The following is a 24,447-nucleotide window of genomic DNA, read 5'->3' as shown; positions in this document are numbered from 1 at the left end:
GGAAGCAACACGCTGTGTAAGACACACACAGCAACATATTAGCTGCAGGGAGGAAGGTAAAAAGTGAATTTATATTGATCTGTCATGACCTCTGGAATAGATCAGAAGACAGCTAGAAGTGAGTTTATTAGATTACTAGCGATCTTTGGTGACAACCTGCTCTCGCACCCAGAGTCACAGGAAGATAGAAAAAAAAGACACTGAAGGTGATGTAGCGAGATGTTCAGCTCAACAGTGCCCCCTAACGGGGAAAAGTAATAGAAAGAACAGATAATATCTTTGCATAATCATTTGCTGTAGCTGACTGTTAACCTCGGTTTGAGTAAGAGTTTGTTGGGCGTTGGGGTTCATTGAAAACATTAAATTATTAAGCATCATAACCTTGAACTATATGCATAACCTAATAACATTCCAAGTATAGCCTGAAATATATCCTACATTGTAAACACATTTACAATTTGTATTGATCTGGGGAAAGTGGGGATGTGGGTGTGTGTGTGTGTGTGTGTGTGTGTGTGTGTGTGTGTGTGTGTGTGTGTGTGTGTGTGTGTGTGTGTGTGTGTGTGTGTGTGTGTGTGTGGGGGGGGTTATAATACTTCTCATAATTCTGACTGAATTAATCAATTGTAACAACAGTTTTACTATTAAAAACGACTAAACAATAATACAGATAGTTCTGTGGTGCATAACACGACATTGCAGAGTACACAAAAAGCTAAAATATTCTTCAAACGCAACAGCCTGCAAAATTATTTCAGAAATTAGGATAGTAATTAAAATCTGGTCTAATTGTTAACTGAATTGTTTGAAATGGATTCAAAAGGAGAAACGACTAGTGTTTCTGAATCAACAGTCACTCATTCTAACCAAGAGCAGCGCTGTTATGTTCAGCACCATTGAGAAAACCCTTTTGCTCGTCTATTGGCTGGACGTTTTTGTGACGCATTTTTCTACCCAATTAGATCAATGTTGTTATCCCGGCTTATGTCGCGGGAACTGTAACTATACACACATTTTACAATAAAGCGCTATTGAGCCTTCTTTTCTAATGAATTGGCGAGTTTTGTTTCGTGCAACATAACCCGAATTACATCCAACTACTGAATGATAATCCTCTGGTCGATCCTGGTCGACTAGTGATTGTGACTGGCGAGGTAGCTAGGTGAGTTAACGTTACCCACTGAGTCTGCTAGGTGATCGACCAACATGAGGAACGCTGTTGAGTTTAATGTCTGTTCAGTTAATGTCTGACTATTTTGTAGAACTGTTCTGCTGGAGGAGAAACAACCCTAGCTCTGATTAACTACTCTGCGATATCAGAAGTCTACATGTTTTGACCACTTCTTTAACCTATCTCCGATAACTTAATGTAACCTTGACTTCATTCACTAATGTTACATTTACCACCATGTGCTGATGTAAAGTTATTAGTTGATTGTTACATATACTGAATGTCTCCAAAGTAAACCTGGTCTCCCAATTATGGTGGGCTAGTATGTAGAATTCAATCACCCTTACCACTATAACGTTACTAACGTTACTACAAACCGATGTTGTCTACATGAGCTTTGTCCTTCAGGAAGCATACAGATGGCGTCTCATCGAATGACCAATGAGGAGCTTGACGAACAGTTTGAGCAGTTCTTGAAGGAGGTAAACACAACAGGCTAATAAACAGTTCAGCCTTCAGATGAATGCTATAACGACTCTCCGCCAGAGAGTAGGTGTTCTGTTGCTTCCGTTATTATTATCTGGCAGAAACCAAACCAAACATCTGAAAGTATCGCATGGTACAAGTCCTTTATTTGGTAATGTTTTTATTTGATTTAATTAAACTGTTGATTTACATGCTACCATTGTCTGTCGATTATGGCCCCATTGGACAGACCTATAGTATGGCATCCATAACCATCTCTGGAAGGGGGCTTTCCATCATCATTTGTGACCATGGTAGTTTTACCTTGCTCGTTATGGTAGCTAGGGTTAGGGTGGTCGAATAAAATGACTCATGTGCATCCCTTTAAGATTGAATAAGGGCTTTACCAATATAATTTACTACACTATTTAGGGAGCCATCTTACACCAGTTGCCGTGAATCAGTCTTTTTCAGATGAGTCTGGAGATGTGGGTGGATCTGCTAAGAGGACCAGTGTTCTGGATAGCCTGGGGAAGACCAGTAGCCAGAGGCCAGCCAAGAAAGCTGCCATTAGCTCCCGGCCGTGGTGGCAAGATGAGGACTATGATGATAACGCTGGAGGAACTGGGAGAGGTAATCCTTAAAAATTCCAGTTATAAGTCGGTTGTACTCGCTACTGACTTTTCTTTCATCTTCCTTCTCAGAAAATAAATTTGGCAAGGGTAGATTTATAAAGGTCAAAAAGCCAGGGGCTGAAATCACTGAGGATGACGACAAGCCAGGCCTACCGCAACAGGGTATATGACTTTAGTTTAGAGAGTAGTTGGTACATAAACCTCCCAATAGAGAACCCTAAAAAATAAAACAAAGTGTTGCGGTCTGCATCCCACCTGATAATATTAATTAGGAATCATTGGTCTTCAACAGAAATACCCTTATTTGTCAGTACCCCTGTCCTAGTGATCAAGTGTTTTCCAACTTATTTTCACCAGCTTTTCTTCTCCATTCCTTTTGCACGCACTTTCCACTGAACTCCTCGGACAGCGGTCAGCCCAGAGCCCCCTTATAAGCCCATCCCCAAACCACGCAACACCAAAGCTGTAATGCAGAAACCCAAGCAGGAGGCTCCTCAAAGGGAGTCCTGGCGTTCAGACGGAGACTCCAGATCTGGTAGTCAGGGGAGCGTCACACAAACAAGAAGCTCCCATAGCCCACCAGGAGATGCTTCTCCCAATAAGTTGAGCTCTTGCGATGAAACGCTACCGGACAGGGAAAGCGAATCCCAATGCAGCGATGAAGATGGTAACCTATAGCCTCACAAGCGTCCCCTTTTATTAGATTAGCCCAGTAGAACCAGCACCCCAGCATCCCCTTTTATTAAATTAGCCCAGTAGAACCAGAACCCCCTTTTATTAGATTAGACTTGAATCAAGACCTTTCCTACTTTTTCCTCTAATAAGGACTTCTTTGTCACCATTTACGAACTACAGCTTTTATGAATATACATTTCACCAGCTTGTAATTTGTGTCCTGATTTATCTCCACAGTAGCAGTCACCTTGGTTCTTTGTTGGCTATGGCTAGGACGCAACACAAATGACTCATCTTTCACTATTCATGTTGTTAACCCCCAGCTGTCCCCAAATACAAATTTCACATCTCAGCCATTACTATGGTCTTCTGAAGTATGTCTCTTTTGTTCTGGAGAACCAGGGTCATCCAGGAGATCATTCCAGAAGTCTTCCAGGAAATCCCAGCCAATCAGAGAGGAGGAGGAAGAAGAGTTTCTAGGTCAAATGGCCTTCAGCGACGAGGAGCGCCAACAAGGTGTGCCCAGCAGGGTTAGACAAGAGCCTGAGGGTGAGTGATGACTACATAAAGATTTTTTTTACAATTTGTTTTAAACAGAAAATATAGTGGTCAGTATTTCTACATAGCCTGTTATTTTTTGTTTTAAAGAACCAGTAACCACTTCACCTAGATGCATTCAAAACAGATTTCCCTATTGTAGCAAATTTGAAAGAAATTAAACAATCCACTTCAAATACTTTTTATTCATATTCTTCAAATGAACGGCCTCAGCCATAATGCAATCTAGCAAGAATCCATGCAACACTGTATGGTACTCCTTCAGACTCCCCTAATTCGATAGCCTGGTAACAGATCAAATAATTAGGCATTTGGTTCCATGTTAGATATTTACCAATCCACTCCTTGACTCCTCGATCATTGTCTACCTTGTCTTTTCACATATCCGGCCTTATTTTATTGGCTTCATAATCCTTCAATTGATATCTTCAGATCGGTCACTCACGAGTAAGGACGCTTCACAGCTGTCCCAATTTCCCAAAACAAGTCTGTAAAGATGAAGTATCTTTATTAATGAAACAAGTTTTCAAATACAAAGTACTCAAGTCCTCAAGGAATAAAACAGATGCAGGGGAAAAGAGATGCATTTAAAAGGAACACAGTGGAGCGACCCAGGGACAAGGCTGGTTTGGGTTTAAGACTAGAGATGTTAATTTTATTATTGGTGTTTGGTCAAGTTAAGGCATTAAAGATTGTTTTGGTATTAGGAAAGAGTTTAGGTATGTTTAGTTAGATGGTTAAGTTTAGGTACCAGGCAAGGTTTAGGCCTTTTGGATGGTCAAGTTTAGGTACTAGGTTAAGGTAAGAGTTTAGGCATTTGAGAACTTTAGTTAGATGGTCAAGTTTGGGTATTAGGTTAGGTTGAGGTAAGAGAGTTTAGGCATTTGAGATCTTTAGTTAGATGGTTAAGTTTGGGTATTAGGTTGGCTTTGTTTTGTTGGACAAGTTACTTTAGGCATTTTATACGATTCAATTTAGGACATTAGAAAGAGATTGTTAAGCTCAGGTTTGCTCCAGCTTTGTCTCTTTAGTCGCTCCCTTAGAGCATTCCGAGGTAACTAGGTTAGAAATACAATAGTTGGGGACACAGAAATACAATTTATAAATCATTCATCTAAACATGGAGGAGGCAGAGTTGTTGAGCTCCGAGTGGTTATGTCTGGCATAGATTGGATTGTAGGTGTAGCCAGGGATCCTCAGGTTGGATGGGGAGTAGGCCACTGTTGTAGGTCAACTGTTCGATCATCGTACTCTGAAATAAATTGAAGGGGAAAGGTAAAGTCAGTCTCACATTGTGCTGGCCGATTTAGAAGACATTTTGATCACCAAACGTGAAGGCCAATCAAAGACTCCTAAATGCAGCAACAGCACCATCTGGCGTCAAACATAGGTCATTATATTCAGTAATTTAGGTTGGATTTTATATCGATTTACAGTAGAGAAAAGGCTTCAAGTCATTACGGCAACAACATCAAGTCAGTGCTGGATTATGTTTCATAAATAAATTGATATGTATAATTGATGCCAGTCAGTTGAGCTATTCCGAGAGTCTTCGACCTTTTTATGAAAATTGGGAGGGATTATGTTATTGCCATTTGGTCCATTTAAGAATGAAGTATCCATTTATCAAAGTTTTCACCTGGGTCTCTGCACCATGGCAACTGCACAGCCATCTGCTCTTCCATTGTCACATGAAAAAAAACAGTACTTAGTTGATCCCAAGTGGAAATTACTCATAGCAAGAAGGGCAAAAAATATAAACCAAGGGTAGATCAAAAAAATTATTATTATTAAGGATGGAAGCAAGCATTGGGTAACCGGGAAGGGCGATTACTCATTTTTACAATTCTTAAGCATTAGCCCATACCAGCTTGACTAAGCACACAATGAGAGCATATTTTGAGATGGTATCGATTGAATAATTGTATACATTGTCCCAACCAAGTGTTAATGTATCAAACAGTGCCATTGTCCAGATGCACTGAAAGATTCCCGAAATGTTAGTGTTGGGTTTGACATGCTGCAACATGACATTGGGGATACGGTACCGCTACTGGAAGTTGATCAACCTAGCACCTTAACAGGTAATCCGTTTCAAATCTAAATCCGCTGTACATTTATGTACCTTCTCTGGAATAAATAAGGAGGGGGGGGCGGGGTAGTAGTCACCTGAGCAGCGCTCTTCAGCACTTTTGACTTTTATTCTGGTGGACCAAAAACCCATCTAAAATTTGCAGATTTCAAATCAGATTTACTTTATTGAACATTTTAATCGGTCTGAAGAATTCACCTTTCCTGGACGAGGAGCTAGTTGGTCTTGACTCTTGACACCTCCTGTTGACCGCCACCGCAAGGACCCCCATTCGACCGCCACCGCAAGGCCCCCAACTACGTCACCTTTCCCTTCGGAAACACACGTTATCCATTTGCACACTGGACATTTGTTTCCTCCTCATTAATGCAGTCCAACACCTCACTCAGATGTCAATAGTGTATTTTAAATGCACTTTTACAGCACATACTGTGCCGTTTTGATTGAATTAATAACAATAGTCATTATTACCAACCTCAAAAGCCAGCCACATGTTATATACATCCTGCCTAGTCCTAGTGGCTGAGAATGCTTTCTTAACAGCCAGGCAGAATGAACACATCTGTATGGATTACTTTAGAGATGTATGACGAGTTGCTGATCATGTCATTCTAAACAATCCAAGCAAGCCATCAATATGTGTATTCTATTGTCTTACCCTTCCGCATCTGTAGAGCTGCACCAGTCCTGGTCTTCCCTCCGCCTACAACTTCCAGCGCCAGTCCTGAATTTGACAAACACTGTAGAACGCTGATCTTGAAATTCAATGTTCAGGGGCCAACCCTGCCCCTGAACAAATATTCCAAGACATTCTTACATGGTCAACTGTTAAAAATACTTTGGAATGCTTAAATTCCTTGGAAATAAGTAATATGAAAGACAGCATGAGGCACATCTAGCAAGATTTTTTCTGGTACAGTGAGAACCTGATGTTTTTCAATGTTTTTTTAGAGCAAACCATTTAACTCAAGTAAATTGCCATAGAAAGTCATAAACCTTACTTGCCTCCATTGCTGATGTTCATACATACCTTTGCATGGACTTTGTGAAATTTGACAATATATTGAAATGTAAAATTTGTCAAAGATTTAAATTTGCAGGACTACGAATCAGAATTTGCCAATGAAGTCGTTTAGGGTTGCCAACCTCAGTTATTTTATTGTTCGTTCTCCACCCGGGACACATCATCATTGCTAAATCAAGTCTATTATATTGCTGATATGTTAAACATCCAATAATCAACTACACCCCCGTTCCGCTGCGTTTGGTTCAAGTTGTAATGTTGTGTTGATTGATGACCAACTTCCACGATCGTTTGAGAATGAGAACAAGGGAGGAGCTGAGTCTGACTGACTCAGCTGAGAACCGTGCATTCCATGATTCGATTCACCGCTACCGGAAACTCCACTCAACGAACCAACGATTCTGAACGACTCTTCTTGGGTAACTGACCGACGCAAACTGAATCAAGGAAAATAATCATTGAATCCATACATGCACCGCTTACAGACATAGTTCAACAATGCTCCCCAATTGGACAACTTTAATAGTCGGAGTACACATGGCGGTGAGAAAAATCGATTCATTGGCCGAAGCATGTCATACCCCGGTACGATAGGTGGCTTTGTACCAATTTCAATTTTTTTTTATAATAAATCAGTTTTCTAGTATTCCTCCCATCCATGAACTGTAAAAGTGCATGTCTTTTAACTGGTACAGCATGAAGCGAGTTTCCTCGGCAAATCTCCGGCATGCGCAGAACGCATAATCCGATTGAATGTATATATGCACGATAACCATCAATCAAATAATCTACTATTTCTTAATTCTACCATGTGAAACCCGATCAGGTCCGATTTTAGTTGCGTTTACATGGATTGAACCAAAAAGGACACCGCCAGAGGCAAATCGTACAGGAACCGCACTGCACATATTTCAGATCATATTGCACAGAATAAAAACCACATTGTAAAGAATTAAAATCGTAGTGCATAGAATTGAAAATAAAAAATCGTATTGCATAGAATAAAACTACATTGCAAAAAATGAAAATCGAATTGAATAGAATCAAACCACATTGCAAATAATTAAAAGTCGTATTGCACAGAATAAAACCACATTAAAGTAATCAATCAGCAGTACAACTTCAGCTTGAGTCAGTTTGCAAATGTATGGAAAGTTGTAAAAAGGAAAGATACAAAAAAGGGTGAATGTTGAGTAGTGTTTATGTGCAAATCATCATCTAATCCATCTCTTAAATTCAAACCTACCAAGCCAAAAACTAAATTGAAACCAAACCATAACTTGCCCGCAGTCATTCGTCTAGTCAGTGTAGTCAGTCTGACAGCTTTTCAAACACATAAGGGTCCAGTGGGGTTGCCGGTGGAACGAAAACAAAGCACTTCCCATTGTGGATGTTTGAGGTCACAACTTCACACACTCGCCCTAATTTCGGTTTGCCAGACATCCGTTCTGGGTTTTTCGTTCGCCTTTCAAGTTCATTGTGGATTCCTGAGGGAGGTGAAGAAGCATCTGCAGAAGGTGCTGTGCCACCAAATTGTAAAATGCAGAATTGCACCGATGTCCTTTCCACTAGGGATGTTCTGCAGTCCATTGGTGCAGTGAAACCAAAAAGCAATTGGCGAAAATAGTTGCATTCGCCAATTGGTCTACTTACCATTTAACTTGTTTGCTTTCAACAATTCCAATTTTGCCCAAACGTTGAACATTCCCAATAGTTGCAGGTTTTCTTCCATTTTGCGTCCAGTTTCCAGAGCATACCCTTCCCAGTGTTCAGACAGGTCGTCGGTGTTGGAGCGGTCCCCAGCGTTAGTAAAGTCAGTCGTTTAGTCGTCCCCCGTTAGGCCTCATACAAACACGTGCAACACTGCACTCAAAAACAATCTACAACACTGCACTAACCTAACAATGAGCAAAACCAAGCAGACGAGCGGTAAAATCCAGGTTAAGTTTTGCGGAAAGAATAGTGACGTGTGGACAAATCCACGAGTAATGAAGCCAGCAGCCAACGCAACCAAACATCAACCAGCTCATGAAATAACACACGATGTGTGACTCACTGCGGGATTCCTCGTTGAAGCTGCCCCGTTGGTGGCCACCTTGTCCGGATTGTTCAGTGAAAAGCGAAAAAAACAAGCAACCGCAGGACCTTTTTAATTCGCGTTTGGGAGTACCCCAAAATAATGCAATGCCGCACGTGCGGGGCGACACAGGTCAGAGGTGAACTCATTTAAGAGCCAATGAGAACGAGAACGTGATTGGCTGTGACTAGCAAGAAGCTCGAGCCGAGAAAGAGTTTCCCTCCGTATCTAACGCAGAAAATATGAAATACCTGTAAAGAATAAAAGTGATCAAATATTAATGTACCTTTTCTATTTTGTGTTTGGGTCGCATACGAAGTAGGTATAATGTAGGCGTTTTGAAATGTGATTAGTGCCATAATTATTGATGTCTACTGTTTGGTCCTGTCGGGCTCCAATTTCCCTAACCTATGACACCTTTTCATAAAGAGATAAGCGGTCTCCGAAATTGATCGATCCAAACCCGGGATATATGTAATTTAAGAATTTAAATGTGAAATAACAATTTGAACATATTACGAGATAACAGGCTAATGCAATCAGATCTGATGTGATTGCATTTGCGCTAATGCAATCAGTCTAAATTGTAATTGCGTGTGTGTGTGTGTGTGTGTGTGTGTGTGTGTGTGTGTGTGTGTGTGTGTGTGTGTGTGTGTGTGTGTGTGTGTGTGTGTGTGTGTGTGTGTGTGTGTGTCGTTCCAGACTCAATGCTGGCATCGGGGCCTGACCTGACCCCAGGAGGGCCGGGCTTGGAGACCCTGGAGGAGGAGGAAGAGAAGGCCCGCTTCTTTGCACGGCTGGAGGCGGGGGCCTCGTCCACCCTGGACTACTCCCGCCTCAACAGAGACCTGGACTCCCCGAGATCCACCCCCGCCCAGAGCCTTAGGTACACACATTCACACACGCACGCACACACTCACACGCACACACACAAACAAAGAAATACACTCAAAAAGGCACACAGTAACACACATCCTTACACACCCCAAGGCTGCAAAGACACACACATACACACAAACACACATTGCCGATCAAACAGACGCTGCTGCCATTTTTTACTGTCTCTGTTGTGCATTCAAAGATGGGAGGGCTGTCCCTTTTTCCGGGGCCTCTAAAGTTAGCGTCGGTGTGCTCTTCCTAGGAAACCAGAGGAGGCCGGGGAGGGATCTGAGGAGGATGAAAAGCCAGCCACTGAAGGGATCTCTCAAGGTAAAAAAAAAAACAGGCCTGCACTGAATTTACATTCAAATCCCGGGTCTCCCCATGAACACGTTTGAACCTTGTGAACGGTGTCTTATGTCCTTCAGCGTGTGCAGACTCCCCCGACTACAGTGATAACTTTGAAGAAGACGAGAAAGAGAAGGAGCCTGCAGAGACGGTGCGTTAGGGAGCAGCTGTGGCTGGGAGGATATTCCGTGCCATTGGACTGTACTTTGATGTGTCCTATATATCCCACGGATGTGGTGGCGTGATCAATTATTATTATTATTTTTATTTTTTCAGATGCCACCAATATCTTCCTTGGATGCCAAAGGTAAAGAAATATTCCTTTGCGCTAGTTCTGTATGAATCGATGTCTTATTCTAAGTCTGAATAGCCTAACTAGAGACACTCCTATAACATTCTGGAGGAGAGAATCTCATTAGGTTGGGTTTTACTTACCTTCAGGAAATGACTACCTCTCTCTTTCAGGATCTCTCTACGATTCTCTTGACTCTAACGACAGAAGGGCCCCGTCCATGCAGCTACGAGGGAAGGACCCGGCCTTCTCGTCGGACAAAGGTAAATCCTGCTCCTACTAACACACCACGAAGCAACCTTCACTCAAGTGGCTTCATAAAAGCATCGGCTGAATTAAGTTCAATGCAACCTTCTCTCTCTCTCTCTCGCTCTCTCTCTCTCTCTCTCTCTCTCTCTCTCTCTCTCTCTCTCTCTCTCTCTCTCTCTCTCTCTCTCTCTCTCTCTCTCTCTCTCTCTCTCTCTCTCTCTCTCTCTCTCTCTCTCTCTCAGGTCAGTCCTATGGACAGAGCTGTGGTAGTGAGATGGAGGCTCTCCAAGAGGCCTACAGACAGATAAGCGATGCTCCGGGCGTCCCGGAGGATAGGGTAGACGGCCGGCGCAGCAGACCCTCTACCTCTGCCTCCCCCCTGGAACAGTCCCGGGGAGACCTCCTCCCAGCCTCTACCAACGGGTCGGGTGAGAGGGGATCGAAAGCAAAACCACCCAAGGGGCCTTGAATGATTGTTATTTTGTATGTCGTGCTATATTTCAAGTTAGCCGTGTAAGAGTAGCGGCATGTTTTCTCTAGCACTGCGGTGCACTAAATTGGCCCGGACTTGTTTTCATGCAATGCTTAAAGTTTAAGCATCCGTGGACCCTCTGAATGACAGGAAAGGGTAAGATACAAGGGTATGCATACACATACGTACATGTCACTGTGAAAGAATCTGGTCGGCCTACAAGGAATCAGGGAAGAGATCCCGTGAGTGGCCTATTTCAAAAAAATAAACCAAGGACTCGTCGTTTGCATTTCAGAGCTGCCCACCGCTGAAGAGCTGATGAGGCCGATCCGACCGGAGACAAGCGACTACATCCGAGGCTTCCCCCTCAAGCCCAGCAGGTGACAATGAACACACAGCTGGCTCCAGATTTCCTCCGAATGCTATTTAGTTCAACATCTTGATTGTGTCAGGGTCTTCTAATCCGTCTAACCATGAAAGGCTCTGAGGCGTGTATCATGTGAGAGCTGTTTGTTTTGGATCATAAGTGTTGCTGTGGGCTGTTCTCGTTGTACACAGCCGCTCAGGGACGGGCCTGGACCTGAGGCCTGGCAGCGCTGAGCCGAGGCACGCGGGCGTGAAGTCGGGCCCTGTGGCAGAGCCGTGGCGAGAACGGGGGTCCTCTGGGTCCCTGTCCCCAGACACCCCTCTCCGCAGGCAGCCGCTGAGCATCAGAGAGGAGGTGGAGCGGCTGATGGAAGACCAGGACCGGGAACACCACCAGAGTCCCATCCCATCCACACAGGCCAGCAGAGCTAAGCAGGTGAGAGTTCTCCGAGTCTCTTTCTAAAGTTGCCATGAACACGCTCATGAACAAACGAGATGTCTTGCACAACATGGCGTAACATGCATGCTAACATGCTAATACCTGGTGATTATTATGCATTGCTTAACTATACTGACAATCTTGTGTCTTGACAATCAAGTATGTGCAAGCATGTCCAATTGCACTCACAGAAGAAAGCCTCACAAATGCCCTTAAGTTGGATTAGTTTGTTCTTTTTTGATACGTTGCTGTTGAAAGTTATCCATCCAATCATTTCCTCACAATAATAACATATTCCAATATTCTGCGCATGAATCCCAACGTATCCATGTGTAAACTCTTCTTCGGTCCTCTCAGAAGCCCCGTGGTGGCCCCGCCGGCCGGCCCTCTCTGTCGTCCACCAGGAAGTCAACGGTAACCTCCGCCCTGCGGGGTTCAAAGGCCAAGGAGGACGGCCACTCCGCCATGGCCTGCAGGTTCTCAAGACCCAACAGGCCCACGGTCAAGGGGAAAGCGTCTCCGCCTCCCACCCAGAGGAAGCCAGTCGCTCGGGTGCAACACAGCCCCCCGCCAATCAAGGGAATCCCTGAAAGTAACTATCAATGTTAAAACAAGCACCGAGCCTTGCTGTCTTTGTGTCGATCACCTGTCTTTTAGACTCTGTTACCCGTGTGCTTGCAGACGCAGGTCTTCAGGTGAGCGGCGACCTGGTCGCGTCCGTCCAGTCCTTCGCCGCCTTCCTCCAACAGCAGGTCGGCCCCGCTGGACCGCAGGTCGCCACGGCTACCTGGGATGTCAACGCTCGCAGAGACGTGGCCACAGGAGTCAAGGGTCTTTCAGACAGCAATGTAACCATCTTTCTGGGTGTCACCTTGATCTCTTGTTTCTTCATAGTAGCACTGAAAGCACCTGCATTTTATGTGATCTAATGATTGCACTTTTTGGGTCATGTCTTCGTTGTTGAGTGCACTTTTTGTCAGTTGCCTCGGACAAAAGTGTCTGCTGAATAAATGTCATGTAAAAAATCGTATGTTACCTCTGCTGGCACAGAGGACGTGAGTGGTGACTAAAAGGGGCTGAAGGTTAGATTCAAGAGTTCTGATTTAAAAGTCTAAATGCCACATTCTTACAGAGCGAAATGCTCTGGGAGAATATGTGCATCAGTCGACTGAGCCCTCATTATGAGACAATTTAGATTGAAGACGGCTCTTTGCTAATTTTCAACCAATAAGGGGATCTCTTCCCCGATTGGTTCAGGGAATCCCTCTTCCCTGCTAATTGCATCTCTTCTCAATGGCTATAAAACACAGAGAGGAAGGGCGAAGAGATTGAGATTACGTTTTTGGTAGGTTGTTTATTTTCAAAATCCTCCACTCTTTTATACACTCTCTCTTTAAGGTTGAGGAGGGCTCTATGGTCCAGGGACTTGCCCACAAGGAAATAGACCACCTGTCCCACAAGCAGATAGACCATCCTTCCCAGAAGGAGAGAGACCTGGCCCAGAGGGAGAGAGACCTGGCCCAGAGGGAGAGAGACCTGGCCCAGAAGGAGAGAGACCTTCACCTGAGACTGGAGGAGGTGGAGATGCAGCACAGGGAAGACCTCGGTGCTGTCAAACAGGAGAACTATGTTCTGCAGAGCAAGGTAATGAGTAAGCACACCAGCACAGATATGTACACATGGACGTATGTTCCTATTTCTCCCTCTCTATCCGCTTTGCAGACGGCAGACTAACGTAACCAATACTTGACCTTTTATACTTTGTAAAAATAAATAAATATTAAAAGATACCTTCAGGTCAGGTGCATCCAGCCAATGCATCCCTTGAAACAAACCCTTCTGACCCTGAAGGGGTCCCAAACCCTATTTTATCAACCCAAGTTCATGACAGCACAAACCTGTGTTCATCTTAGTTGATAGCAAAGCTTCATCTTGACTTAGCTTTGTGGCACAATCCAGTTTTCCAAGTGTGTGTTGCGCCCATATGTGTAATTGTGGTCAACATATGGGCGTGGCCTTGCGTTGTTCAAAAACCTCTAGCCAATCAGATTAAATAAACCAAGTGACGCTCCTGCTTCCTTTGCTCTTGCTAGATCCGATTAAAAAGTTGTTTGGTTGATTTCTACACTTTCCCTGGGCTGCGCCATGTTTTTCTTTGTATTCGGCAGACCCTTTTTAAACATCATGTTGTCATTTTTCGGAGAGGCATTTTTCATGCGTTCGAGGCCCAACTGCAGGGAGAAACAGAATCTGTACTCAGAGATCAGGATGGCCTCACGAGGGCAAAGCTGCTCTTGACTTACCATTGCTGAACCTCTGGTCTAGCTGCGCAAGGCCGAGTCCAGCCAGGGGGGCCAGCGGTGGGGCGAGGCTGCAGACCCGATGACCATGGACAGGCTCCAACTCCTGGAGAAGGAAGTGCAGCAGCAAGAGACCATCATCCAGGGGTACCACAAGGTGAACTCCTGACTGGAGGCTCATACAGGGACTCTTATTTTCATACTATAGGCGCAGCAAAATGTAACTGATTATCTATATCGCTTTTCCCAGGAAAACGAGAAGCTTTGCTGGGAGATGAAGGCCCAGCAGACTAGGAGTAGAGCCACAGAAGAGGCCATGTTTGCAGAGAACCAGAGGTTGCTGAACGAGCTACGGCTTGCAAAGTGAGTTCACATGGAGAGCACGCGGTATTAGGGCACAAGTGTTCATGTTGTTGATGGACCCCCGCCAAAAAAAAATACTTAATCCAAACTTCAAATGCATCGTTTTTTTTAATAACCTTCCAGAGAGCAGCTGAAGAACATGCCAGGGACGCCACTGAATGCCTGCCCAATGGAGCACACCCAGCGCATCACAGAGCTCCTGACTCACATGGAGGTTATTCAGGTGCGCAGCAACACAAACCCTCCACCCAACTGCAGCTCCACTGCCATACAATTCATTTTTTATTTTTAATGCTGTTGTGTGTGTGTGCTATGTATACGTGCGAGCGTGTGTTTATGTGTGTATGTGCGTCCACGTGTGTGTTTGTGTGTGTGTGTGTGTGTGTGTGTGTGTGCGTGCCTGTGGATATGCTTGTGTGTGTGTGTGTGTGTGTGTGTGTGTGTGTGTGTGCGTGTGTATGGGCGTTCCGTGCACGCGTTTGTGTTCATGCAGAAGGGCGAAGCCAAGTGGTCAGAGGAGAGCCGCAGCCTCCGGCAGCAGAAGCAGGCCCTGGAGGTGGACCTCCAGCTGATGAAGAAGGAGAGAGACCTGCTGAAGGCCCAGGTTCTCTCATCCTCAGGTGCGGCTTCACACTACACACATGAAACAAACACAGGGCGCGGTCCAAAACTTCAGTATACCCCCAAAGAGATAGGCAGTGGCAGTGAGTGGTCAAGCAGGAGGACAGTAAGCAGTTTTTTGTACGCACCCCAAAACACGACATTCAGGCTTTCTTTATGGCAGATGTCTTATTACTGAATATTGGAATGCACCAATTGAGTAGTTTAAACTCAACACTTTACAGACACTGAATGTTGCCAACAGTAAGGTAAAAACCTACACTAAAGCGGATTAAAGAAGCTATTAGCTGTCATAATGAAGCCATATGATGGTTGACTGATGTACAGCCATCTGCAAATTGGCAGTGAAAAACGAGCTTTCAGACACGAGGATATTTAAACAAAATGATCTAATCATGCCGGTGAAGGTCAAGTTTTCAAAGGAGTTTTAAAGTTTGGTTAATACCAGAGTGAAAAGCTTAATGGAACACTTCAAAATGCCGGCGCTGCAAACTTACACAAGAACCAAACCAATTCAGAAAAACAGAGTGAACTCGGATTGCTCCCACCATTGAAGCAGGATGAGTGCTTCTTAACGGCAATGATTTATGAAAGCATTCATTTCTGTGTGTGTATTGGATTAGGAGGTCAGCTTGTTTACAGGGCGGAACAACTTATCAAACCTTGTGATGGTTGGGTACCTTATATGATGTTCACCAGAGAAGCCTGTGTAAAAGCATGTCTTGGTTCACAGTAGAAAAACATTCGAGCATGAGGAGACCTAGCAGTAAAATAGGTCACCATTATAGAACGTCCTGAAGTTTTCAAGTCTTAATTGTGTAGGACGGGTCAGTGAGTCACTTGTCGCTGTGAGTCTTCAACGGCGTCCATACTGAGCAGAATATTCCCCTTTCAAGGTTACATTCTGTAAGCTTGGCCAGGGGAAGAAATACAAATAGCTGTCAGCTGGATATCCAAGCATCTTCTAAGAGCAAGGATGAAGCATTTATTTCATTATTGTACAAAGACATCAGAGGTCTCCCCACCTACCCAGTTTCGAGATCATGGGCTGATGCACACTGACTTGATCCGCCCCCTCACAAAGCCCGGACAGGATGGAGATGAAAGGGATTTTTTAAACACCGATGAGAACAAATGTCGGCAAAAATTGGAGCCTGGAGTGGATGTGTTTGTACTGCCTATCTCACCAACCACCACAGCTGCACTGTGTACTTGCTTAAATCTGTTGACTTAATCTCACTAAGCAATCCATTACTCCATTAGGTATGTCTTTAATTAGAAGCCATCCGTTTACTCCGTTAGGTATGTCTTTAATTAGAAGCCATTTAGTTTTTGTTTCCTTTCATCAGTTTTGTGTCTTTGAGTTTCTTCAGACCTTTGTTTTAGTTCAAACGTGTATGAATGGCTCCTGCATGAATGTTTTGTGTGATCATTTATCATTGTGTGATCATTTATATATTATATATATTAGTGTTTTCCCTATATGCATTCAGCAGCTGCGCACCGCTACTGCTGGATTGTCAGCGCCACTACAAAAGAAAAGGTTTCTAGCAAGTTCAAGGCACATTTGCACAATGATCTGGTCTCAGCAGATACCTTGACTCTGTTGGTTGAAATGTCATATTTGGAACCTCAATCTGTGCATGTTTCCCAAAAAAATATCACCAGAATTAACCATTTAAAGGGTTATTTTTCAAATTTTCATTCGGGGGGGGCATGCCCCCCGGGCCCCCATAGTGTTTGCTAGGTTACCGACTCACGGCACCACTGCTACAAGAAAGAGCTTTTGTTTTTCTATTGGAAAACAATCACAATGGGCTGTACAACGAAATCAATACAAGACACACCAGGACAAGTAGAGATAACTGGGCTAAATGAGCACATCTTAATCTATATATATACCTGTAAGGTTGTGGTTGTTGTTGTTTTTAATCTTTACCCAAAGCGCACAGCAGTACGTGCTTCAAAGCAATCTTCGGCAAAGTCGACTTCTTGATTGTATGTGCATTTGTGTGTGCCTGTTTGTGTGGATATATTTGTGTGTGTTTATGCGTGTGTGTCTTCTTGTGTGCGACTGTGCGTGTGTGTGTGTGTGTGTGTGTGTGTGTGTGTGTGTGTGTGTGTGTGTGTGCATGCATGTGTGTGTAGGGAATGTATGTTTGTGTGTGTGTGTGTGTGTATGTGTGTGTGTGTGTGTACGCTTGCGGGTGTGTGTGTGTGTACGCTTGCGTTTGTGTGTGTGTGTGTGTGTGTGTGTGTGTGTGTGTGTGTGTGTGTGTGTGTGTGTGCGCGTGTGTGTGGGTGTGCGGTCCTGCCCACCAGGTGACCCCGGCGCTGTGCTGGGCGTGCGGGGGGACGGCCACAGAGAGGAGGTGGCCGCGCTGCAGAAGAAGCTCCACTGGTACGCTGAGAACCAGCAGCTCCTGGACCGCGATGCCGCCCGGCTGAGGGCCGCCAGCGACGAGACCCGGCAGCTCAAGGAGCAGGTGGGCCGGAGGGCGGTGGTGGGGTGATGGCTCCAGGGTTAAAGTCTACTTGGTCTTTATTGGGCTGGTACTGGGCTGGTATTGGGCTGGTACTAGGCTGGTACTGGGCAAGTATTGGGCTGGTATTGGGCTAGTAATGGGCTGGTCTTCTGTTGCCATTGGGCTGGTATTGGGCTGGTCTTTTATTGTAAATCAGTCAAACAATATTAAAGCTTACTTCTTACAGATACAGGCAACAAAGGCAGACAGTAGGCGGCCAACATAACAACATGGTTACTGGGGACTGGGTGAGGGTGTATAGTTACTCAGTCTATTTCCAGACACACTGGGTAGTCAATCAACCCGGCCATCTAACCACCACAGAGAGGCGATTAGATTCTGAAAGGCTTTCTGTAATTGAGCACTGCTGCCATATTACAGTACATCAGTGCAAGCCTTGAGGAACTTATTTTTCACCTCTGTAGGGAGCTTCCATGGAGTTGTGCTAGGAAACTTCTTGTGTGCTGAAGTGAAGGGAATAAAACAAGAATATGTTACGACTGAAAGCTGTTTAAAGGGCCATCTTCAATCTGTTTAAAACACATAGCATTTTCAGTAATCCAAAATCATATTTTCGACAGATTTTGCGGTAATGTTATTTTTTTATATCGATGCCAAAACCTTTGTGGATTCAAAATGAATGGGTTGAAGTTCAGTAATGATTTTGTTGCTGGTTTTGCCCGTAGTGAGACACAAGACAAATCCTATAAAAACAGAACGGTTAACAATGTTTCTTGTTTTTTGTGCCGCTCCAGTTAGAAAACCTAAAGATAGAGGTGAGGAAAAGCAGCAGTCAGCAACACACCAAGGCCAAGGAGAAGACCGGAGACGCTAAAAAGATCCAGGCCTTGGAGCGACAGGTAAATCAACAAAAAAAACATTTATAGGGTGAGCGAACCCATTTTGTCTGAGAATACTAAGAGGTCGGGGAGGTGTTATCCCCATGGTTACTGCAACTTTGTGATACTGTTTTTAGCGTTGCTGAGTGACAGGGTCATAAATAGCAATCTTGTGTATGAAGTGCACCACACACCGTGTCGTTATCCTGCAAGTGTCAGAGTAGCTTAATTGACCTTCTCTGACCTAGCTATCGACAAAAACTACTCCCCAGATTGAGTTGACATTGAAGTGCCTCCAAAGGGCACTGAGGACTTCACGAAAAGTTCAGAGCGTTTTCTTCTCCGCATCATGCCATTATTGCATTAACGTTGACTAAATAGCATAGGTTACTAAGTTTAAGATCAAAGAAAACATACTAAGATGTTTAAAAAAACAACAACAACAGGATGTCGGGTTCGCTGGGCCTTTAAATGACCTAAGCCCCATTAGTGACCCCTTCTTTCCCCATCCCTTTGTGTTTGTGATCCACCCCCCCCCCCCCCCCCCCCCCCCCCCAACCAGGTCAAGGTAATGGAGGACCTCCTGCGACGGCGCCAGCCCAACTCCCTCCCCGCCCTGATCTACGCCGCCGCCTCAGCGAGCGGCCCGGGCGGCGAAGACCCCACGACGACCGCCACGCCCACTCTGGTCACCGGCCTATTGGAGCGCAAGGTGGAGCGTCTGGAGGCGGAGCTGGACGGTCATAAGGAGGAGGCCAAGCGGGGCCTGCGAGCCATGGAGCAACAGTTCCAGAGGATCAAGGTACGGTCTGGGACACCAATCCAATAGGATAGGTGTGCTGTTGGGTTCAGATGACCAGAGAAGGAGTTGGAACCATGTGTCTGGGGCAGATCCTAATGAGATGTCTCTATCATCCATTAAAGAAGAAAATAAGACACTTTCTGAAGTGTGTGTGTGTGTGTGTGTGTGTGTGTGTGTGTGTGTGTGTGTGTGTGTGTGTGTGTGTGTGTGTGTGTGTGTGTGTGTGTGTGTGTGTGTGTGTGTGTGTGTGTTCCAGCTCAGCTATGAGCAGCAGATCTCCGAGCTGGAGCAGAAGCTGGTCCAGAGGCAGAACCCGGAGGGGGCGGCCCCCCCGCCCTGCCCCCCCTCCGGGGGCGGCGAGCAGCAGGGTGTGACGGAGGCGCAGCGCAGCGTGGAGCTGGCCCTGCAGGAACAGATCCAGTCACTCCAACAGCAGCTCTCCAGAAAGGTACCCCACACACCTTCCTCACGCCGTCCCTCCCCGGATCTGAAGCCACACATCTAGGGCCGTTGTGCTCAGCAGTGAGCCAGACATGCTCGACAGGTCCACATTTTGTCACTTCTATTAAATAGACACCTATCTGTGGAACCTCACCGCTCAGGTTCTTCCTACAGCCACATATGCTTCCAAGAGATCCAACCAATGCTCTTGTTTGAAAACCTTCTCCCGGCAGGCCCCGCCCCCGGAGCCAGAGCGGGCCCCGCCCCCGGAGCCAGAGCGGGCCCGGCGCAGCCCGTCCCGCCACCAGGTCCAGAGCGAGGCGGCCTTCGGGGCCCGCATCGAGCGGCTCACGCAGGAGCTGGCGGCGAAGACCCGCTCGGTGCAGGAGCTGAGCCGCACCGTGGAGCGCCTGCAGAGGGAGAGGAAGGGCCTGCTGTCGGGCTCCTGGTCCCGAGAGGCGCGCCCGGCCAACGCCAACGCCGCCGCCAGACCCAGGGCCGCGGCGTCCGGCGATGCCCGGGTGGGCGGGGCCGGCGTAGGCGGAGGGGGAGACGAGGCGGGAGCGGGGGAGGAGGAGGAGAGGTTCCCGGCCGCGCAGTACGAGAAGACGTACCGGCCCGACGCCTTCGCCGGCAGCCACATCACGGAGGTGCTGGAGGAGAACCAGGCCCTGCGAGAGCAGCTGGGGAGGCTGGAGGAGCGGCCCGACGCAGGGGAGCCCCACGGAGCCCTGGCCCATGCCCGGGAGGAGCTCTGCAGGTACTCACACCGCAAGCGCACGACCTGGGGTTCTTCGTTTTTCAAAAGTAATCCAGTGAGATTTCGGATCACGGATTGGATCAAATCTTGGAAATGGGTTTTTCAAAGCAAAAGAGGGATTCCGAACTGAGGTCCGATCATGTTATCCGATCCTACATTTGATCTGGATCAAACGTGCACTTTGGGTTTTTCAAAGCTTTGAACTCGGTTTGGGATCTATTTGATCCAAAAAGACATGATTATCCTGATCCCATCCGAAGGGTGGATTCAGTTGGTTATCCTGAAATTTGGTATTTGGATCACAGTGATCAAATCCAATGTTCCTGGCATAAATATAAGATGTATCAGGTGATCCTGGATAGCAAAACGTGTGATTTCCAAATCCGGATGAATTTGATACCGATTACATTTTCTTAAAAACTGGGCCTGAAGATTTCACTGTGTATCAGCTAGTTGTAAGCAAGTTTAGTTCAATGTCCACGTCTTTAAGTGTAATCGAGTCAAAATTAATGCAAAGACACAAAGCTCTCTAAGCTCCCATCTGGACAGACATTTAACGTCTTGGTCAGTTGCTGTATTGCCCACTTTGACACCCAGGATGTCCATCAGTGGGAATCTGCCTTTTTCTTTTCCATCCAAACATGGTAAAACACAAGCGCTATTTATTCTGCCCAGACACAGAGAAAACAACCAAATGATGGAATCTCTTCCGACGCATTTCTAAAGGTCTACCCTTTGACTCTGTGTGTTCCCAGGCTGAAGGAGAGCACGGCGGAGCAGCTCTCCTCCCTGGTGGCTCATCAGCGTCTGGAGATGGACCAGCTCCGGGCCGGCCACGCCCAGGACCACTCCTCATCCAGGGTGGCCCAGCTCTCCAACAGGCTCAACACCCAGGAGGTACGGCCAGGCCGCAGCACGGCTGATCCTGACACTTGACCCTGTAGCGGCATGTTTGGGTCCACTGGTGTTTTTTTGCTGTTGATGATTTCTTTCCTATTTGCTCTGTGTGTAGATCGTGGTGCAGCATTTGAAAGAGCAGTTGAAAGACTTTAAGGCAACCAAGGACACACTGGCCGTGTCCAAAATACGAGAGGAAACGCTGCAAACTCAGGTAGGCACGTGTATGATTACATCATATAGCACCTAGCAGCAGTGCATGTGGTAGTCGTGCAAACTCAGGTTGGCACGTGTATGATTACATCATATAGCACCTAGCAGCAGTGCATGTGGCAGTAGAAAAGAGTTCGGAATGCCAAGAACCTTGACCAAGACCTCCAGTTGATTGAGCTCTGGGCTTATGTACTTTAAACTCAGTTCAGCAAAGGAATGACGTCTTGCATCACTTGCCATAGGTCATCCACTGCCAAGGCTTCTAGATGTTGGACTTCGAGACGCAACAGAGCACTGAGGGCTTTGACTCCAATAATTCAGCCTGCCAACTAGTTTCCCACACAGTTTAATGGCCATAATATCTAGAAATATAATATTCCTAAAACTCCTGGTCACAATTTGTTGTCTAGCATTTACAGACATTTTCACAGCGCAATTTCCTCACTGCCGGATGATGTATGGCTTTGGCAATTCTAACAGATAACACTCAAATTAAAGCCGTTCGATTAAACCTGCATGCGTGTTAAACCTGTCCTTCCCACACACCCGACTTGCTAGCTAACCAGGCTGCTGGAAGAGCTGAGGCAGGCCAGAGAGGCCCACAGCCCCGAGCTGAGGCACCTCCACGGCCTGGAGGCCAAGATTTGCAGCATGGAGCTCAGACACACCCAGCGGGAGGACCAGCTGAAGCAGGTACGGTGATTCAGCGCCCCTCATCTTCTCCCCGTAAACGGAGAAAGAACCTCCTGAAAACATCGGAGAGTTTAGAGGCCGCAGGGTGGCTTGTCTGATTGATTGAAGGCACGCTAGGTTTTATCTTTGGTGTGTGTGTGTGTGTGTGTGTGTGTGTGTGTGTGTGTGTGAAAAGTTGACGCATTAAATATAAAGCACTTTAGGTGTCTGCAGTGGCGAGAAAAGCATTTTATAAATGCATTTAAGTATTTGGAGATATTAATAGGAAATGCCCGTCAGAGGTTTTTTTCTCACTCTCTGTCTCTCTCTTTCTCTGTCTCTGTCTCTCTCTCCCCCCTCAATCCCTGCAGCTCATATGCCAGACCAGGCAGGTGGTGGAGTCAGAGCAGCACTCGGAGGTGGAGCGCTGGAAGGGTCTGGCCCAGGGGAGGAGCAGGGAGGTGGAGGCCTTCCGCCTGGAGCTGGACTCCATCCTGGACGTCCTGCGGGAGCTGCGCAGGCAAGGGGTGGTGTTCCCCAGCCCGGAATCCCACCTCCACACCCCCTTCACCTGGAAGAGCTGATGACTCACACACATACAGAGCCACACATTTCACAATCGCATTCATGGTTGTTACAGTTTCACAAAGACTTGCTCAAAATCCTACCGAGGTCATCCTAACCACATTTATCCCTAAACAGCAGTAACAGTGCCTGTGTGTGTGATTCATGATTTTACAATCATGGATGAGTTTTATGATTCACACTACTTGGAAACGTCCTTCATCTGTGTGTGTGCCTTTGTGTCTGGAACATTTTCTAATATTTCTTGACAACTTCAATACAAATTGAAGTATATAAAATACTTTAGTATTTATTTTATTTACTGAAACGCCAATAAAATATGTCCTTCAAATGGTGTTTTTTTTTGCATGAGTTCAACTGGTTTGTATCCAATTATGTGAATTTATTGAAGATTTTTCGACAGTTTCTGTTGCCTGGTTTACAGTGCTCTACACCCTTGGAGCATCAAATGTTTTGTAGAGTAGTATGTGTCGTCCGGATCCGTCGTCGTCGTCGCCCCCCCCTCCCCCGCGCTAAAAGGGTCCCCTCGCAAACGCGCTCCTATCCATCATGTGCGTGTATCCTAGTAGCAGCAGCCTAGGGAAGGGGTGTCGGGATTATAACGATGCATGCTTTCCATAAATCCCCTCACTCGACTCCATCTCCGTGAACTGGCTCGACTTGTTTTGGTTTTCCACTCTTTGTAAGGATGAGTGACTCTAATCGTTTGAACGGGACCGTAAGATCGCTGGACCCGGGCTATGAGTGGAGATATGAGTACTACGACTACGAGGATCCTGTGTCTTTTGAGGGGCTTGCAGCGCATAGGTGTAAGTAGGAACCAACACGCCCGGTTTGGTGTGCGCTGGAGATTTGTGCTTGTTTTAACACACGATGCTTATTCAATGTTTAATGCGTTTCATCTTGGGTGTGACTGTGATCACTAGTGTGTGTCGGAAAACTTTCGTTGTTTGATCAGTTTATTTCAGGGGGGTTTAGGTAGACTCCCTTATGGAGGCTTTTCCTCCATGAGGGAGCCTGCATTCAGCAGGCTTCATGAGAGCCTGGTCAAGCTCCTTGCTTAGCTCTACTCCAGAACTTCTAACTCTTTGGATGTTATATGTTATAATAATAATAATAATAATAATAATAATAGAGACACTACAATTTTAATTAAACTGATTTTTGTCCCAAACTACATTACTTATACTATTAGCAGTTGATTTTGTCCAAAGCAACTTCAAATAAGTGCATTCACAATGAAGATGTAACCCAAAAAGTGAAAGAATAAAAAAAAAAAAACTAAGCAAACAGCGTTTAGTGCTTCAATATTGAAAATAAATAAATAATAATATATATATATATATATATATATATATATATATAGTGGGAATTAATTTAATTCCCACCACGAAAGATGTACAGGTCTGTGCATTAAAAGTGGAATTATACTACTCTTTTATGTTGATTAGGCTAATGATTATAGTGAGTAGCTACTTGACTTTTGATACTTAAACATAATTGTGTAGGCTATATTGAGTACTTCAATACATTGTAATCTTTAATGCATAATGTTAACAATGTTAACAACTTTAACAAAGCACCTGTTTTTGAGTCTTAACCCTGTGTATTTGTTGCCCTTTAGCTATCGAAATGTTTGCCCCTTTGTCACATAGGGGTCTGTTTTCCATACAGACTCTATTGTGAT

At 45.5% G+C, this 24,447-nt stretch overlaps 1 protein-coding gene and 1 long non-coding RNA gene across 7 annotated transcripts; one reads left to right on the top strand and one right to left on the bottom strand.

Moving 5' to 3' along the window:
* The first annotated feature begins 967 nt into the window (after positions 1 to 967).
* On the top strand, positions 968 to 23,081 carry cep162 (centrosomal protein 162). 6 transcript variants are annotated; one of them, XM_056602775.1, is made up of 29 exons: positions 968 to 1,162; positions 1,580 to 1,653; positions 2,101 to 2,269; positions 2,681 to 2,938; positions 3,349 to 3,495; positions 9,400 to 9,583; positions 9,839 to 9,906; positions 10,005 to 10,075; positions 10,201 to 10,231; positions 10,390 to 10,479; positions 10,708 to 10,893; positions 11,233 to 11,317; positions 11,496 to 11,739; positions 12,100 to 12,334; positions 12,424 to 12,590; positions 13,141 to 13,386; positions 14,068 to 14,199; positions 14,293 to 14,405; positions 14,529 to 14,628; positions 14,899 to 15,025; positions 17,349 to 17,512; positions 18,307 to 18,411; positions 18,953 to 19,192; positions 19,449 to 19,640; positions 19,867 to 20,393; positions 21,149 to 21,290; positions 21,406 to 21,504; positions 22,062 to 22,196; positions 22,547 to 23,081. In XM_056602775.1, exons 2-29 carry the CDS (start codon positions 1,591 to 1,593, stop codon positions 22,757 to 22,759), a joined length of 4,533 nt encoding a protein of 1,510 aa, XP_056458750.1. In that variant the 5' UTR covers positions 968 to 1,162; positions 1,580 to 1,590; the 3' UTR covers positions 22,760 to 23,081. The 6 variants fall into 6 exon arrangements, with proteins under 6 accessions (XP_056458750.1, XP_056458751.1, XP_056458752.1 ...); XM_056602776.1 differs by having other exon boundaries at positions 1,567 to 1,653; XM_056602777.1 differs by having other exon boundaries at positions 968 to 1,653; positions 22,559 to 23,081.
* LOC130392294 (uncharacterized) lies at positions 3,677 to 8,842 on the bottom strand. Its single transcript, XR_008897005.1, has 4 exons — positions 6,255 to 8,842; positions 5,795 to 5,907; positions 5,144 to 5,177; positions 3,677 to 4,756 (listed from the first exon to the last, which is right to left on the bottom strand). It is a non-coding gene; the product is annotated as an uncharacterized LOC130392294 (long non-coding RNA).
* Positions 23,082 to 24,447: the final 1,366 nt, after the last annotated feature.

This window comes from Gadus chalcogrammus, chromosome 11 (assembly GCF_026213295.1).
Source record: "Gadus chalcogrammus isolate NIFS_2021 chromosome 11, NIFS_Gcha_1.0, whole genome shotgun sequence".
Lineage (NCBI taxonomy): Eukaryota > Metazoa > Chordata > Actinopteri > Gadiformes > Gadidae > Gadus > Gadus chalcogrammus.
Note: the sequence above shows the minus strand (reverse complement) of the source record. Positions and strands in the feature narration are given on the sequence as shown.